Source organism: Carassius carassius, chromosome 32 (genome assembly GCF_963082965.1).
Source record: "Carassius carassius chromosome 32, fCarCar2.1, whole genome shotgun sequence".
NCBI lineage: Eukaryota > Metazoa > Chordata > Actinopteri > Cypriniformes > Cyprinidae > Carassius > Carassius carassius.
This window is the reverse complement of record NC_081786.1, coordinates 9,786,272-9,806,463: the sequence shown is the minus strand read 5'-3', so window position 1 is coordinate 9,806,463 and position 20,192 is coordinate 9,786,272. Positions and strand designations below refer to the sequence as shown.

Here is a 20,192-nt window from a genome sequence, read left to right as displayed (position 1 = left end):
CGACAGACTTCTCTTTGGTGAAGATCTCCAGTGTCCAGTCGTTTTTCCACTTAAATGAATAGTTCACGCAATAAAATGTTTTCCACTTCTGCTTTCATTAACATTAAGTAGGCCTAACTCACAACAAGTACACAAAAAGAATTCTTGTAGCTTCATAACATTACAGTTGAACCACTAATGTCATATGGACTATTTCAACGATGTTCATGCTATCTTTCTGGGCCTTAAATGTGTCAGTTGTATTGCTGTCCCTATAAAGGGTCAGAAAGCTCTTCCATCAGAAAGGATTCCATCAGAAATATCTTAATTTGTCTTCCAAAGATGAGTAAAGGTCTTACAGGTTTGTAACAACATGAGGAAGAGTAATTAATGGCAGAGGTTTAATTTTTTGGTGAACTATCCCTTTAACTATTCAACAGTATTACTGAATCCCTATTTTCCTGCCTTGATATTCTTTCTACAGGTAGACCCGCATGTACTTTTGTGTCTCTGTGCAGACTACAGCAAGTGAAATTAATCCTCTGATCTCTTAAACTGATTAGCGATTAGCACGCTAACAGTGTCTGATCTTGCTCAGATTGCTGTTAGCACGTATGCTAACTCAGGCTCCAGCTGTCAGTGAGTCACTGCCAGTGTGCTTAATTAAGCAAACTAGATTGATCTGTGACACAGCAGAACACAAGATGACAGGATGGTAAGTCTGACTCACAAACTTGTTTAGCTTTTCTCATAATTACAGCCTGGAGATATGTTTGTGTGTGTGTGTGTGTGTGTGTGTGTGTGCATGTAAGTGTGTCCAGTGAAATGTTTTGAGGATGAGTGGCCATTATAATAAAATTTAAATTTCAACTTGGGACCATTAGGAAACATCAAAGTGATGTTCCAAGAAATTAAACCCATTATTAGTTAGACAAGCAAATACGAAAGTACTAATTTACAAAGAGTTTAAATTACAATTACAAAGAATTTAAAGCTATGAAACAAAGGAACAGTCACACTTTTTTTGTAAATTTGCACTGTAAATCTGTCTGTTTCTTAACATTTATGAAATATGAACTTTTACGATTTCAGGCATACAGAGTTTTAAAAGTTCCTATGTATTGGTATATAAATAAGATACCGGTATATATCCATGATATAGATAGATAGATAGATAGATAGATAGATAGATAGATAGATAGATAGATAGATAGATAGATAGATAGATAGATAGATAGATAGATAGATAGATAGACATGAATGGTAAATGGCAAATAAACTACATTTACTGTGGCATTAATTGTGAAAATTCTAAAGCAAATTTATTTTAATTTAAGAATTTTTTATACATACAATTTAATTTGCATATTACTTTTGCAGAAAAAATGACAAACAGCTTAAGCTTGAGTTCTGAGAGCTTATTTGGAACTTGTGGGACATCAGATCCATTTTGTGGCTTGCCACAGAAAGGAGGACTAACTGGTTTTCATATATTTGTAATCCACCCTCCCTGATCATATCTGTGTGTGATGTGTCGGAATTCAGAAAATTGGCTGTAAACATTAACTGAGGTGTATCACTGTCATGTAGTCATCTTTGAAGTGGTGAAGCTGATTGACAGCGCTAAGCTTAGTGTGTGTGTGTGTGTGTGTGTGTGTGTAATGTAATACTGGTTAAGTCCCCAAATGGCATATAGAACATAAGTTACAAGTGACCTTACTCAAAACCTACTGAATATGTGCAGTTGCAATAAACTGGAGCAGAGGTCTTATGTCAAACTACTCTTAAAGTTTTTGAAGTTTGTTTATAAAGCTTAATCTGTAAATAGCACCCATGTAAATGTGTGGATCAAGGCTGTGAAATTGACAGCTTAGAGAAACTCCTGTGCTAGCACAAGCAAGCAGATGGCATACAGACCCACTGATGGGAACACACATATGGTCACACACAAAGATATGTCACATGCACACACATAGACAAACTGCAGAATTGCATTCATAAATTCATTCTTATATTTACTATATACAGTATATATTTAAATTCAACGACTGGAGCTGATTGTCATCAGCAACACAAGTTCTGAATTTTCTGTGATTTGAGTACCTTTTGCATTTCCTCCCTTACTGGATCTTTCCACAGACACTAACCCTTCTGAGTTCATCATTATGCACTGAAATTACTAGCTCCACCTGAGCGTAAAATCATTCCTTTTCCTTTCTTTTTGCTATAACAATTATGGGAACTTTTCTCTTTCCACTATTGAGATTTTTCATCGGGATGGTCGGGTTGGAAAATGTAAGCACATTCACTTTTACATGCCCAGCTGAGGTTGTATATACTGAAGTAATAGGTTAAATAAGATTATAATAAAATATTAAAAGATAAAAGATTATAGGAATTAATATTCAAATTATTTTAATCTGTTTTTGAACTTTCTCTTCATCAAAGAATCCTGTAAATAAATTGGTTATTTTAACATTAGAGACTTATTTCAAAGGCTTAAAAACTATTTTCAACCTCAAACTTTTGAATGGCAGTTTAAATATGGTTGTTCTAAACTTTGCGGTGTTTACAGACAACCCTGTCACTTTGACCTTAAGGTTAAAAAAAAGTAACATCACTACGGTGACGCAAGTGTTTTGATTTACAGCTGTGACACTGAAAGCCAGCCATATGCAAGAATTACAAGGTCCACTTCAAGATCGATCTGTTCCTCTTTATGTTGTGTAAGTGTTTTTCAGGGATCAGATTTATTTATACAGCTAACTTGAGCTAAAAGATGGATGCCATGGGCATTGTGACATTTACACAAGAGAGGATAGATTAAACTCAGCCCTCTGCATCTTTATTGTGATCACTTATGGATGCCTCCAAATATGGCAAGAAGGCTCTCACTGTCTTTTATGGAGTAACATATAAATGCTATTTAAAAATTTGAGCATTTTAAATGTGAATCCTTGAAGAGTGTATTATGATCTTTTCTAGCATTTAGTAACAGGGACATTTACCTTGTGTAACTCACTCTGTCCCCATGTGGTGAAGTACGGTAATACAATCCAGTTGAAACAGTGTGTGTGTGTGTGTGTGTGTGTGTGTGTGGCGAAAAAAAGGCGGCTAACTAGGTTACCATACAGAGCCAGAGAGTTAATGTCACCTGTCATCTCTCCAGAGAGGAGAGGAAGCAATCGAGTGTGACCTGGATTCATTATAGAGAAAAAAGGATATAAAGAAAAAGAGAAAGAGGGGGACAACCTAAAACATCTAGCAAGAGACACAGATTTCATGAATTTATGGATCTATATTTGAAGTGGCTGTCAAGTTCACATTAAATTTCATGAAACCAAAAAGGACATAAAGTCAGTATTTCAACAGGGGTTCCCTGACTGTCTGGCAAGGTTTAGCTCCAGCCCTAATTAAGCACAAATAAAACAGCTAATCATGGTCTTCAGGATTACTAGGAAACTTCCAGGCAGGTGTTTTGGAGCTGGTTGGAGACAGTGGCCCTCCAGGAGTTTGACGTTACACATTAACACCAGTTGACCATTCACCTTTGACTGGATGGGACCTTAATTATAAAAACGTGTCCTATAGCAGGTTTTCAGATGATTGTCTGTGGGCTTTAGACAAATGCTGTGATTGGCTGGTGAGATTCAAAAGCATGAAGCATGCCCACAACATTATATTACATGCTTTGAGAGCATTAGTTCGGTTTTATTGAATGATTTCATGCATTGAACATTACATCTGGGTTTTATAATCTGTTTGAAAGGTGGACATCGTAGAAATGTGTTTAAATATGCATAGTAATGTTTTATTCTTTAATAGGAGGCCCAAAGTGCCATTTAGAATAATTTTTGTGTGTTATTTTAAACAGACCTTTATTTTCTTGCTATTAATATAAAAAGAGGCTATTGTATGTGTGAATAACGATGTATTGCTTTTGACTACCTACAGGAACGCACAATGTTTAGTTTTTTTGTTTTACCTCTTTTCATTTAGAGGAATCAGAGAATATTTATTTATATGTTTTCTTTATTCAGAGTAAGTCTCTACTAGGTTTCATTTTTACATTGCTTCGTGTTCTCTTTTAGACCACTAAAGGGCAGTAGAGCACCACTGTAAATACTAGGATCAGGAACATTTGGTTCAGGAACAACCAGGAACACTGATTTTGCCCCCAGTCCGACGCCCCTGTAGGCAGTAGATGTATATGTTATTGTTCTCAGTGTTGAGATCTCAATTATAAGCTCAAGGTGAACATTTTAAATGATCCTTACACTGCTTCAACGTGTCTAAATGTGGACTGAAGGCAGGATCGCCACTGAAATCCACAGCAGCCAGGACAAAATTTTATAGGAGAGCCATCTTTTCTCTAGCCCTAGAAAATGGGCAAGGCCATAAAGGACACAACTGTTTTGCAAATGTCAACCAGATGATACAATGTCCAGAATAACGTTCCTGGATGTCCCTATCGACAGTGGCCCTATAAGCCAGGGTTCAAAATGAATGTTTTGGCAAGTACATTTGGCTTTGGCAAGTTTCTGACCATTGCCGGGTGGGTTTTTTGTAATTGCATGGTCTTATATCCATAGCTCTTTTACTAGTGACTGTCATCAGCTGTGTAGACACGTAAGATAGTTCCACTAATAAATGAAAAAACTGTGATTTACAGCGTTCAAACATGTTTTTTTTTGTTGTTTTTTATTTATATTTATTTTCTAAAAAGAAATTACATTTATCATCAAGGATGCATTCCATTAACCATTAACCATGGGAGACATTTACATCATCACACAGCTTGAGAATCCTGAAAAAAAATGCATCACAGTTTCTACAAAAATATTAAGCAGCACAACTGAATTATCATATTAGAATAATTTTTGATAGATCATGTGACACTGAAGACTTTACTGTTGTAATGGCTACTGAAAAATCATCTTTCTTTGCCATCACAGAAATAATTTACATTTTAAAATACATTCAAGTAGAAAACAGACTATTTTAAATTGTAATAATATTTCACATAATATTGGGGTTGTGAACATAAGTGACTTCTTTCAAAAACATTGAAAAATCTTGCTGAACCTAACTTGGATAGTAGTGTATGTTGTATATATAATCAGAATACATATCTGTGTATGAATGGCCATCAGTGGAGAAAGTTGCTTACCCTTGATTTCAAAACACAACATGCACCTCATTCCTCTTCATATCTGGACTCTGATCTGCTGTGATCAGTACAGCATCTGTACAACCAATCATTTGGTAATTATCATCATTTTTTTGATGAATGGTTGGGTGGGATTTTGAAGAGTAGGGGTAAAAAAGGTTGCTGGGTTTGTATGTATGTGTTTTTAAAGTACTGCTTTTGTTTTTATACAGTGTTCCTAGACAGAGATAGTATATGTGTTTGGCTGTTTGCCCACTCTGATGGGTAATGGACCCCTCTGAGCTGTATTTGTGGCAGTAACAGTGGATCCAGAGCAAAGGGAACTGGGCCAGGCTGAAAGTGAGCCAAAACAGACCACTCTCTCAGTGAGACAAAGAGTTTGTTTGTACACCAAGCTTTTTCATCTGATACTTTTTTCCAAAAATATACTTAGATCCAAATTAGTACAAATCACAAAATTAAGATGATCATCACAAAAATATTATAAATAAAGTATTATTTTTTCCAATAAATACCACTTTTAATTTATAGAACGTTTTATATAAGATTTATCTAAGTTTTATAAATAAAATCATATAGTAAATCTGTAATGTAATTAATGTGCATTGACTTTTAATTTATTTGTGTGCAGGCATCATGTTCTTTTGTGATTTAAAAAAAATTGTTTCTATTAAATAAAAAGTAATTTATTCTTGAATCTTAATAAAGACCTAATACAAACCCGATTCCAAAAAAGTTGGGACACTGTACAAATTGTAAATAAAAACAGAATGCAATGATGTGGAAGTTTCAAATTTCAATATTTTATTCAGAATACAACATAGATGACATATCAAATATTTAAACTGAGAAAATTTATCATTTTAAGGGAAAAATAAGTTGATTTTAAATTTCATGGCATCAACACATCTCAAAAAAGTTGGGACAAGGCCTTGTTTACCACTGTGTGGCATCCCCTCTTCTTTTTATAACAGTTTGCAAACGTCTGGAGACTGAGGAGAGAAGTTGCTCAAGTTTAGGAATAGGAATGTTGTCCCATTCTTGTCTAATACAGGCTTCTAGTTTCTCAACTGTCTTAGGTCTTCTTTGACGCATCTTCCTCTTTATGATGTGTCAAATGTTTTCTATGGGTGAAAGATCTGGACTGCAGGCTGGCCATTTCAGTACGCAGATCCTTCTTCTACACAGCCATGATGTTGATGCAGTATGTGGTCTGGCATTGTCATGTTGGAAAATGCAAGGTCTTCCCTGAAAGAGATGACGTCTGGATGGGAGCATATGTTGTTCTAGAACTTGGATATACCTTTCAGCATTGATGGTGCCTTTCCAGATGTGTAAGCTGCCCATGCCACATGCACTCATGCAACCCCATACCATCAGAGATGCTGACTTCTGAAATGAGCGCTGATAACAACGGTTCCTTATATGTACATTTAACTTTTCCGGTCTCTTATTGCTACCTGTCCCAACTTTTTTGAAATGTGTAGCTCTCATGAAATCCAAAATGAGGCAATATTTGGCATGACATTTAAAAATGACTCACTTTCAACATTTGACATGTTATCTATATTTTATTGTGAATAAAATATAAGTTTATGAGATTTGTGAATTATTCCATTCCCTTTTTACTCACAAATTGTACAGTGTCCCAACCTTTTTGGAATCGGGTTTGTAAATAATACAATAATTTACAGTTTTTTTTTTTGTTTTTTTTTTACAATTTATATCTGAAATGAAATGGAATGGATTGCTTTTTGTTAATTTTTCATTTTCTGTTTTTGACCCACACACAACATTAAGTACAGAGGTTTTTTTCTTACAGGCATTAACTGAGACAGTCTTGGAGTTGCCAAGGACCCTTCTGCACTCAGGTGGCTGATATGCAGGAGAAACCAACATGGCTGCCATCACTCCATACTCCATAATGTCATTGAAATCAGAGAGAAGCTGAGAGCTGTTGCGTGTGTGAACCACAATCATTTTTCTCTCCTGTTCAGTCATCTCTCATGTTTTCCGATGGGAAACACGTTGGGCTTTATGGCCACGTTGATTTTTGGTGTCCTTAAACATGAATTCACCCCAAATCCCCCAAAACATGATCTAAATATAGTGATACATGAAAAATTTTGTTCATATCTAAGTTTGTATGCCTTAAAATATGCGTAAATATACCACCTCCTCTATTTAGAATGGGTCAGCTGGTAACATAATGGGATTGGAGTAGTAACGGTACCCTCCCTCACATCAAATTATGCGTGTGTGTGTGTGTGTGTGTGTGTGAAGGAGAAATCGCACATGCATGAGCTAAATTGTGTCACACCCCTCCCCTACAGCCACCATCCACACACACATGGTGCTAGTGGGGGGCCTACACATATGCGCATATATTCACACTCACACACACACACTGATGTTGGTTGTCGCGACAAGTACACGGTTCAGGTAGGACCGTTTGGGGACGGCAGAGGAGAGAACGTGGTTTCCGTAGTAACCACCCCAGCTGCCCTCCTCCACCCCTCTCTCTCTTTCTTTCTCTCATTCAGTCGTTCACTCATGCCTGGTGAAGATGGTGTCACCATCTATCTCTCTTCCTCTCTCCCATCCTCTTTCTCTGTATCTTCTTCTCTCTGGATATGGTTCCTTGAGCAGCCAATGACAAAGGCTGGAGGAGAGCAAACGGAGTAGTCGATTATTTTTTTCTTTTTCTTTTCTGGACGGAATCCCTTTCTTCCACTCTTTCTGTTGGAATTTTTTGGAATCTTTTAAGGAATTTGGAATTCTTGTTGCATATTCTGGATGTTTGTATTCTGAGTGTGTTTGTGTGGGTGTGTGTGTGTGTGTGTTTGTGTGTGTGTGTGTGTGTGTGTGTGTGTGTATGGTTGCTGTGGGGACGTGCCTGATGCTTGATAATGGCTCATGCGGCGTCTCAGATTAAGAAGAATAAAGATGTGGATGTTAACGCACTGGAGGATGAAAAGGAAAGGAAAAGGAAGAGCAGGAAACCCTCAAAGGATCAAAAGAAAAAGGTACATGTGCACACATACATGTTATTAGAGAGACAGAGTGATTTTTGTGGGATGGCAACATCTCATCTGTTACTGCTATTGAGTTCAGTGTGTGTGTGTGGTAAATCTGTGCTGCAGTGCCAAGGTTACACTTTACATTTACCGCTCGGCATCCTTCTCACATTATCACACACGTATGTTCCATAAACAACCAGCCATGATATGTGTCTGTTGTTCTGTATTCAGGTTAAAAATGAGAGCATCACACTGCAGCACGTTCTGAGAGATTTTACGCACGCGTAGACACTTGTGTATTATACATCTCATACTGATTTATTGATGTTTGTTCTGTACAGAGTGATGGAATGAAGCATGCGGATGTTAGCTGTGCTAACTGTCTATCATTTCACACCATATAGAAACACATACACAAAGCCTATATCCACCACACCCAGACAGATCTTCTTCAGTGTTACCTCTGCGGTTCCTGTTTGTTCTTATGTTGCTGCTGTGATATTTTAAACCGGAGTGTGTTATGTGATGTGGTTTAAGACGTGAAGGATCCTTGTGGAAGTGTTTCAGTCTTATTATATTTATACTTTGGAAAAACTTTTATTCCAGTCAAATGCTTTGAATCCAAAATGATTTTATGGATATGTATGGATTACAGTACATAATGGGTCAGGAATTGTAACATATTTTTTTGAAATAATAATATAAGAGGACAAAGTGAGATGAATGAAATTATGAGAGAAAACAGAGGACAGGACAATCTTTATACATCTGAATGACAAACAGAGAGACATCATAAAGATGGAGGTTAATCTGTTCTGCACTCTTGTATGGAGGAGGTAATTGCCTTGGCATTGTGGGACAGAGACACACATGTGCTTTCACACACACACACACACACACACACACACACACACACACACACACACACACACACACACACACACACACACACACACACACACCAGTACATCACATGCATCTAATAGGATAGCAATTAGGAAGTCTCATTTGCCAAAGACAGTGTTTGCTTTATATAGGGTTCTGAGTTGGTAATTTTGTCTGGGTTTCCCATCAGAGTATCCCAGTACTTCTGCTATAAAACATTCTCTTGTAATACCGTGCCTTTTTGGACATGTATCATGGTTATACCCAAAACTGGAAACCAGTTGTAATAGTTGAAGAACTGACTGTTGAAATTCCCAATGATCAAGCTTTAACTTTAATATTCAGGAATACTTGTCCCTTGTGATGTCTATGGTGGATGTAACCCTGTTAATACCATGGTATATAAATGTGGTATAATTTATTTCAGTGATATATATTAAAATGTTCCACTTTTTTCCTAATACAATAAGATTCAGTGTTTGGGTCCTGTGAATTTTCTTGGTTTAATTTGATCTACAGATCTCATGGTTTTAAAGCTATGTCACACGATGCAAATTTCTGCAGACCACGTTACGCTGAGGGTTGCTGTAGGAACAGGGAACCATCTGTTGTGTTTTGGGTGTCAGGCCGTCTGAGTGTCACTGTCCTGATCTCAGATCAGTCCCCTGGGTGTTGTTGTGGTTTAATGAAAGGCCTCATCTTTTGGGGCCAATGTAGGTGTCCGTTTCATGAGGAGCTTTAACAACTAATCTGAGTGTTTGTACATTCATTGATTATTCAGGTGTGTTTTGAGTAATGGTATTAAAAAAACAATCTGTTACACTTAAGAGACAGAGATAGGAAAATAAAATAATCACTGAATTATGAAGCTGTGTCATTGTGGGCTTGGACGTTCATTCTCCTCTTCCACATCTGGTATAAAGTCTACATATTTTTTTACACAAATGAACTGAGCAAAGAAGAGAGTAAAAGAACAGAGAGAGGTACAGCTGATTGCCATTGGCAGAGGTCATGTGAAGGTTAGCTGGCTTCACGTTTGTGCCCCAGGACAGTGTACAGAGCATGGATAAGTGAAGCTACTGGATCCTCCAGGACATTTGAATCAACTTGCTGACCACTTGTTCATATTCTCAGTTGTCTTTGAGCAGATGAGAAAAATCCAGAGGTTATGTATACCATTTGGATACTAGGAAAGGTTATTTTACACCTTAAACAAATCTGGAAAGTATAATATTATTGTAAATACATTATAAACGTGTGAAAACTGTAGTTAAATAATGCAAAGCAAAATTCATTTTGTAATGTACATTTTCTTAAAGATTATCAAAAGAATCGTATAAGTACATATTTTATTAACAGCTGTTAACTGTTTTTATGGATTTTCTTGTGAATGGAACAGTAAAACAGTGAACAGTACAAATGTTAAAAATATAGTTCATTTTAATGTTGATTTACGTTTAGCTATTATCAAAACTATTTCTTTCTCTTTGTTCCTTTGCTTTTGGATAAAAGTGTAAATGCATAAATGGAGTATATATATATATATATATATATATATATATATATATATATATATATATATATATATATATATATATATATATATATATATATATATATATATATATATATATATATATATATATATATAATTCTTTTTTTTTTATCTGTTAACTGGATTTTCTCATACCTCGAGCAGACTGGGCTTTTTAATGTGCTTAGCTATAATTGTACAGTGTTTGTGTACTGGGCAGTGAGAGGTCAGAGAGTTAAATTCTTTTTTGGGGGTTTGTCCCTGGTGAGCACTCATGCACCATGGAGCCGCTGCAGCAGAATCCACAGTCGCACATGCACGTATGTGATGAATGAGCTTCGCTCCACACCATTAATGAGAGAAGCTGTGTAATACTGTGTCTCTCTCTATTGCTCACATGCACAAACATGAAGAAGGAATGATGTGGGGGAGGGGAAGGGGGTGATGGAGAGAATGAGAGAGACACATCAAGGGGGAGATGAAGAGGGTGATTTTGTTGGAGAGGTGGAGAAGGGTCCATTATCCATCTATTCAGATGCTTTGTTCTATGTGTATGTAATCATCAGTTATAGGATTGATCATCTCAGTCTTGCTTTGTAATCATATTTGCTTGCCTGGAAAAGCAAGTTTGTGTTCTGCATCTGTGGCAGTTGCAAGATTGTTTTCCATTCATTCAAAGCAGAAGCACATCAGTAAGTAACTGCATTTGTGATTGTAATTGAGTAATGAATGATTCCAGGACTTTTGTCTATTATTTAGTGATACATGAGCAGCAGATGTTTAAGGTGTCCATGGTAGGAGAGAACAGGTATAAACAAGTGTATTTATGGTAATAATTCTCTCTCTCTCTCTCTCTCTCTGTGTGTGTGTGTGTATGTGGATCAGGTTTTGCTTACATCCTGGGTACCGGGAATATCTCCACAAGCATAGTAAAAACTGATGTCCCAGTAAAGAAAATGGCCTTTATGAAACTATAACACTTTATGAAAATATAATACAATATATTAAATAATACATTTTCATAGAGGGGAAACTAGCTATACTTTTAGTACACTGCGTGAACCATGTATGGCTATATATTGAAACATAAAAATACGCATAACAATATTTATACAAAAAGTCTGTCCGTATTAAAACACTTAATGGTTTCATTCACTTTCTTTGTGTAAAGGTGCATTGAGATTTGTGTGAGTGTTATATTTGGGGGATAAAAGTCAACAGAAAGCTATGTCCTAGTGGGTTTTATGAAACTTATACCTCTTTAAAGCTGTAAACAAATATCTTTTACATTTTTAGCATTTGGCATTTCTTTGAGTGTGTTTGCGGTATCGGTTGACAGTTAAAGGTTGATACATGCTTGAGGCTCCATCTAGAGCTTCAGTTCCCTGCTGAGAACACTGTGTCTGAGGACAGATCACACACTCACAAACTACCATACCTCCTCCCCTACAGCCATATTTCCACAAGAGTCAAAAGTAAAGTAAGAATCAGTACACTGTAAGGCAGATGACCGATCACACACTCAAACACACCCATACCTCCTCAGTTAAAGCTGTATTTCCACTAGAGTTAAGCGTAAAATAAGAATGAAAATGAGAATGGCATGGTGTTGATGTTGAATTATTGATTCATACACCTACTCAGGGTCACAGAATCACTGCTACTGTAATAGCAGGCAGTAAACATGCTTCTGTATGCATGTACAGTACATAATGAGTGAGGAGTGCGTGGAATCTTGATTGTGAATGTCTGTGATTGTTTGGTCTTTGGTTATGTCCGATTTGCAAACAAATCATTCTTTTTTTAAGATTCAGACAGCTGAACGGATTCCTAAAACATGTGCCAGTTTTCTTAAAACTGTGAGGTGGGTTACAGTTTGAAATCATAATTGTAATTTGATTCACACTACAGTTAATACTTTGTTATTTCTTTTTGACTTTTATTAAGCAAAAACACATTGATCGACGGTGTCCGTAAAAACTTTTACAGTACATTGTTAAAGAAGATTTCAATTTCATATGAAAGCTGTTCATTTGAACTTTCAGTTCATCAAAGAGTCCCAAATTATTAGAATTATTTTTAAAACACCATGTGACACTGAAGACTGGAGTAATGGCTGCTGACAATTCAGCTTTGCCATCAAAGGAATAAATTACATTTTAACATAAAAATAAATAAATAATCATAAATCAAAAACTTTAAATTATAATAATATTACACAATATTGTCAATATTTTTGATCACATTAATGGTAGCCTTTTGAATGTTATTGTGATTTTATTTAAGCTGTGTTTAAAAAGTATTCAAATAATGTACACACAAGACAAGACTTCAGTCTTATCAGTAGTCTAGAATAAGTTATTTTGTTACATGCTTTCTTTCTTTCTTTTTTTCTTTCTTTCTTTCAGAAGCTGTGTGCAAGTGTGTGTTTTCTTGGAACGTCTGTGTGTGTGTGTGGGTGTGTGTGTGTGCGTGCGTGTGTGCATGAGTCATGTGATCAGAAATGAGGTCGCCCTTCTCACAGTATATTGCTTCTACTTAGTCAGCAACACCATGAAAGTCTCCCTGTGTGTGTGTGTGTGTGTGTGTGTGTCTCTGAATAGTCCATGACTCCACTTGTTTATAAATTAGTTCACTGCTAACCTTGGAAATACGTTTCTTGTGCACTCCAAGTCTGCATTTATTAGATCAAAAATACAGTAAAAACGGTCATTTCATGAAATATTACTATTTAAAATGAATATGAGTTTTAATATATTTTAAAATGTAATTTATTCCTGTTCAGCAGTCATTACTTTAGTCTTCAAAGTCACATGATCCTAATATGCTGATTTGATGCTCAAGAAACATTTCTTATCAGTGTTGAAAACAGTTGTGCTGCTATATTCTTTTATAAATACAAAGCTTAAAAGAAAAAAAAAATCCCACTGACCCAAACCATTAGAGTTTTAGAATTGGCCTAAATGTTTTTTATAAGAACTATTAGATTGCTCTATAGTCTTATTATGAACAGTTTATAATTTATGAGTCTTTTTTATCATTCAGGACTGTAGTGAAGCTCTGTTATTCAGAAATCTGTTGATCACATAACGACTAGTTATGTGTTTCTATATATTTCTCTCGCCCTCTCTGTTTGTTTTATTATGCTCGTTCTTTCTGCACTGTAATTCTTTTTAGATCACATTTACTTCTGTCCTGTAAATGCCAGTCAAAGGTACTCCATCTGATAATGGTCTGTTACCCAGCAGCTCTCTATTGATCTTGTTCAGAGTGTTGTTGAATCTCTGGTACATTCTCAGGGTAGCAGCCAGACTCTCTGCCCTAATAAAACTATTTTACTGTAAACTCAACAGAGGTGTGTGTATTTGTGTGTGTAGCTTTGAAAGGCTACAATATAATATCTGTTTACATTTTTTTGGTGTGCTGGCAGGTCCTCATAGCTTTAAGTTGTGATCTGGTTAGATTTGAAGTTAAACAGTTTGTTTTTATGAATATAAATAATTATATTATATTATGTTATATTATATGTATAACCTGTGTCATTTCTTGCAGTAATTTTGATTCGTCCCTCAGTTCTTTAACACATAGGAAAAACACGTAAGTTGTGTTACAGATCAGCCGATAGCTTAAAGTGGATGAGTGATGCAATATCTGGTTTCATGGTCTACAAACAGCATGTGTACATTTGAGATATTTTGAGGTGTGTATAATGTGTGTGTTTTGGGGGGTGTTTGAGGGCGCAGGGGGGAGTTATACAGGCAGATGGCCTTTCCCTCCTCTCTCATCTGCTGCAGTCTGAGTGCCAGATAATATCTCACACACTCATTTAAACAGAAGAGCATGTGACAGTCATTCATTGAGCATGTGCACTGATTTGATCCTGTTTTCTGCATTAGAATTAGTTACAAACAAAGCTTATCTTTAAGTTTAAGGCATGAGACAGTCTATAAACTGGGTTTTTAGGGACTTTCGTCATAGTGTTTGGGTAAATCTTTGCACACAAACATAATCTGACTCTCACAAAGCTTTTGTATTGGTTTTATCGTTTTTTTTTTTTTTTGGTGGTTGGGGCAGTAGTTCAGATTTTTACCCATCTTTTTACCCACTCTGCCCCAACCACAAAAAAATTTAGATTTATGTATGTATGTACAGCATGTACTATCGTACAAAAATTACCATCGTTCAAAAATATTTTTACATGTTTTATAATGAGTAAAATAAATATCATTTTATACAATTTAATTTTTTTTCTGTTTTAATTGTATTATGCAGCTAATATGCTGATTTTTTGATGAAAAGAAAAAAATATTAAGAGCATATTAATTTCTTAAAAACAACAACAACAACAATCTTTCTGATCCCAAAACTGCAAAGATTATTAAACAATGAAAAAAAAACTTAAAAGAAGCAGTGAGCAGCCACCTACAGCTAAATGATCCAACACCTAATCATTTCCTATGTTTGTTTGTATATGCAGTACTCCCTGAGGAATGGGCTCTTATTTAAAATCAATATTACAGTAAGCATTAAATCATGGCTATTGAATGCTGCACAGTGTTTCTGGACTTTTTTTTTCGGACCCTTTGGACTGTTGTGGTATTCTCTCTCAGCAGACTTGATTCATACAGGACAGTGATTAACTTGCAAATGATACAGAAATTTTACTCTTTCACTCAATCCTTCTCATTTGCCTCCTGGATCTCGTCTCACTAATTCACAAATGATTAAAACACCCTTATTACAGTATGGCCATGGTCTTCTCATTATTTAGTTCCTTTATTACCTAAATTAATCCAGATTTACAGCACTTATATATGATACTTTAAGATACTTGTAAGCCTGAAGAGCTCTTTTACCTCCTTTCACTTGTAAATTCTCAGTGAAATTATAATCCTGGAATCTAGCTAATCTCAGTCCCACAGCTGGATGAAGATCGTGTTGAAAATGTCAATCTGTATGTATTTTTAATGTATCATCTGTATACTATACAATTAAACCAATTATAATGAATTAATATAAATAATTATAATTAGTGTGTTATTAATTATATGACAGTTGCATGTTCCTAGTCATCTTTTAGTTATGAAATTCCATTGAGTTAGGAAAATATAGGCTATTGTAGACAATCTCCTAAACAAAATTACAACATGTAAGATTTAAATATGTGCATGTGTACCGTCTGGTGACCGTCTGCACCTGGGTGATGAGGCCACACACACATTTCAGAAAATTAGTTTAAATTTTTTTTTTCACACTGTGTGTGTCAGATATGGTTTTATGGAGGATGGTGTGGGTCTGTAATGATAAATGCCTTGTAGAAGCATGATTTTGGGTCACACGCTGCTGTTCTGCCCCCAGAGACCAACAGACACACACTCGCAAGTTCATGCATGCCGGCACACATTAATTGCTGCTCCTCAGAGAGAACATGAAAAAGTTTAAAGTGCTTCCAGCTGCCCGAACTCACATCAACTATTCAAAACATCTTTTTTGAACTTTGATCGACTTATTAATTGACTGATCTGTTGATTGGCTGATTGTAGACTTGGTAAATAATTTCATTAATACTACTAATATTACTACTACTAATGATAATAATAATAATTATTATTAGTTTAATTTATTATTAATTAATTCTTAATTATTATTTTCCTTTCATTAATAATAATAATAATAATAATAACATTTCTAATTAATTAAAATAATTATTATATAGTTATTATTTTTGTTATTATTTAAAATATTATCCAAAAATTGATATTATTGATAGTAGTAGTTAAAATATTAATACATAATATTAATATTAGTTATTAATTAGTAGTAATTGTTTTAGGATTTTTATAAATTAAGAGCAGGATATGATAATAATAAAATTATGCTTAATAATATTAATAATAATAATGTTTATTATTATTATTTAAGTCTGCCTGAACTCTCAATTGGAAACCCATTTTTTCTGCAATATGAAATAATTGTGAGTGAAATGTTGCATTAAAAAAGTAGGGGCAGACAGCATCTGTTTGATTATATATATATATATATATATATATATATATATATATATATATATATATATATATATATATATATATATATATATATATATATATATATATATATATATATATATATATATATATATATATATATATATATATATATATATATATATATATATATATATATATATATATATATATATATATATATATATATATATATATATATATATATATATATATGTGTGTGTGTGTGTGTGTGAATTTATTAATTACATTACATTATATATATATATATATATATATATATATATATATATATATATATATACACAGTACAGACCAAAAGTTTGGACACACTTCTCATTCAAAGAGTTTTCTTTATTTTCATGACTATGAAAATTGTAGATTCACACTGAAGGCATCAAAACTATGAATTAACACATGTGGAATTATATATGGAATTATATACATAACAAAAAAGTGTGAAACAACTGAAAATGTGTCATATTCTAGGTTCTTCAAAGTAGCCACCTTTTGCTTTGATTACTGCTTTGCACACTCTTGGCATTCTCTTGATGAGCTTCAAGAGGTAGTCACCTGAAATGGTCTTCCAACAGTCTTGAAGGAGTTCCCCGAGAGATGCTTAGCACTTGTTGGCCCTTTTGTCTTCTGTCTGCGGTCCAGCTCACCCCTAAACCATCTCGATTGGGTTCAGGTCCGGTGACTGTGGAGGCCAGGTCATCTGGCGCAGCACCCCATCACTCTCCTTCTTGGTCAAATAGTCCTTGATGCCTTCAGTGTGACTCTACAATTTTCATAGTCATGAAAATAAAGAAAACTCTATATACATATATACATACGCATTACAAACCAAACGATTCATATTGTCAAAAACATAAATTGTTTGCAATATTAAGATATTTGGCATTTCCAATGAATGTAAGCCTGTTACATTCTTATTTTTATTAGGCCTATTAATTTTATTATGATTATGAAGTAATTTGCCCCGCAATAATTACCAAACAACTAACGTCCTGCGAGGATAACAATAGATTAGGCTATTTACTCCACAATTTATTATTTAAAAAAAATGGTATTTTAAAACAGATCTATTATAGCTTACAATGAATTATAGGCCTACAATTTAGCTTTTTATTTCATATTTAACATGAATTATGTTTCTTCTAATTTTTTTTCACTTTGTAATTTTGGAAATATTAACGGAAACGGTTAATATTAACGGAACAGTTAGCTATATACTGTTATAGGCATATGTTGAAGTTGATTCGTCTCTCGTCGTTTCTGAGTTATTGCTCTCAATATGACCAGTACCAAACATTAGGAAAGTAAATAGGGTCAGTTTTGATTTCATGTTGACTTTAGCATTTTGCCACATCATATGTAACAAAAAATAAGCGTGTATGGATGTTTTTTTTTTATCTGTTTCTATTAGGTCAACAGTAATATTGAATCTCTCCACTAGGGCCCAGTGTGAGTCTGAATATCAGGCATATTCTGATGATGTCATGATTTTGGAGATTTCTTTGCAGTCACTCTGTGTTTGTAGCGCTGTTCATCTGATTTCCTCTGTGTCTGTCAAAGACCTTACATGTTAGAAGACTGTGCCAACAGGCATTAAATTTCACCTTTTTAGCAAACACAGTGAGCGTACTCAAACACAACAGTGAACGTACACAAACACAACATCAATGCAAACCCTGCAATCTTGAATACTGTATTTTGCCGCATCCAAAATTTGTGTTGGTATTTCGTCATGTAGGACCGGAGCTCATTTGTCCTTTTAGAATGTAAAACTTTTCCATATTTCTGAAATCCTGGAAATCCTTAAGTACCCATGGGTTTAACGTAGGTGTGGTGTAGCCCTTGTGAACACCTCTGTCTGTCTGACTCAATTTGAGAGAGAGAGAGAATGATGGCTCTCATGCACTCTCCGTGATTGGCTGATGAGGTGGAGGTCATTGAAGGAAAACATCACCACGGTTACTGAACATCTTGAGCTCCTTCAGATCACATTCTCTCTCCCCTCCTCCTCTGTTGCCAAAGCAACACCACCATCCCAGAATGAGGAGACCTGTGATGCACCCCAAAGCATCATGGGATGCCTCTTTGCATAATCAAAGTGAGTGTGTGAATGCCTGTATGTTCAAGAGCATCTCTATATTTCTGCATCTATGTTTTAGACAGCTTACCATGATACAGGATCGATAGCATACATAAATAATTTAGGTGTTGCAGATGTGATGTGTATTAGTGTCTAAATATGTTTGAATACGGGTTTAAAAAAGAAGCTCTTTGTTGAATCATAAAAAGCTTGTCCAGATCATTTCACACACACACACACACACACACACACACACACACACACACACACACACACACACACACACACATATAAAACATTTCCATTACACAATACGTATTTTTGCTATAAAGTTTTTTTAAGCAAAAACTTTTTATTGTATATTATATTATGAATGGCACTATCATCGGATGGTAAATTTTTAGGTTTTTGAAAGAAGTCTGTTGTTATCAACCTCTGCATTTATTTGATTAAAATTAATATTTTGAAATATTTATAAAATGTAAGTGTAATTTATTATAATTTTTATATAATTTTATATTATATTATCATATAATATAATATATTTTTAGCAGCCATTACTCCAGTCTTCAGTGTCACATGATCCTTCAGAAATTATTCTAATATGGTTATTTCGTGTTCAAGAAACTTTGTCTCATTATAATCAATAACTGTCACTTTTAATAAATTTTATGCATCCATGCTAAATAAAAGCAAAGTATGGTAGTATGTATTCCAATTAAAGAAATATATTTTATATATTTAATATTTTAATAATTTAATAATTAGAACTATTATTGTAATTTTAATTTAATTTTACTATTATTGTACTGTATAATTGTAAATTATCCATAAATTATGCTAATATTGTTGTACATTTAATTTATGCTAATTTTAAATGTTCTTAAGTAATTTTCTTTGTGCATTTTTTTAAATTATCATTAGAATTTTTTTTATGACATTGACCTTTATTAGTAATAAAAAGTTAGCATCGTTAAAATACAACCCGAATTCCGGAAAAGTTGGGACGTTTTTTAAATTTTAATAAAATGAAAACTAAAAGACTTTCAAATCACATGAGCCAATATTTTATTCACAATAGAACATAGATAACATGGCAAATGTTTAAACAGAAAGTTTACAATTTTATGCACAAAATGAGCTCATTTCAATTTTGATTTCTGCTACAGGTCTCAAAATAGTTGGGACGGGGCATGTTTACCATGGTGTAGCATCTCCTTTTCTTTTCAAAACAGTTTGAAGACATCTGGGCATTGAGGCTATGAGTTGCTGGAGTTTTGCTGTTGGAATTTGGTCCCATTCTTGCCTTATATAGATTTCCAGCTGCTGAAGAGTTCGTGGTCGTCTTTGACGTATTTTTCGTTTAATGATGCGCCAAATGTTCTCTATAGGTGAAAGATCTGGACTGCAGGCAGGCCAGGTTAGCACCCGGACTCTTCTACGACGAAGCCATGCTGTTGTTATAGCTGCAGTATGTGGT

The 20,192-nt window shown here is 34.6% G+C and overlaps 1 protein-coding gene across 11 annotated transcripts in view; it reads left to right on the top strand.

Annotated features, from left to right (window-relative positions):
• Positions 1-7,587: 7,587 nt before the first annotated feature.
• ank3a (ankyrin 3a) overlaps positions 7,588-20,192 on the top strand; it is an 88,668-nt gene continuing 76,063 nt past the window's right edge. For 6 of the 11 annotated variants that reach the window (XM_059520162.1, XM_059520165.1, XM_059520163.1 and 3 more), the window contains exon 1: positions 7,590-8,175. In XM_059520162.1, the coding sequence (XP_059376145.1) occupies positions 8,059-8,175 (117 nt within the window). In that variant the 5' untranslated portion in view covers positions 7,590-8,058. Of the gene's footprint in view, positions 8,176-20,192 lie in introns of all 11 variants that reach the window. The other 5 variants (XM_059520164.1, XM_059520160.1, XM_059520170.1 and 2 more) reach the window with 3 other exon arrangements.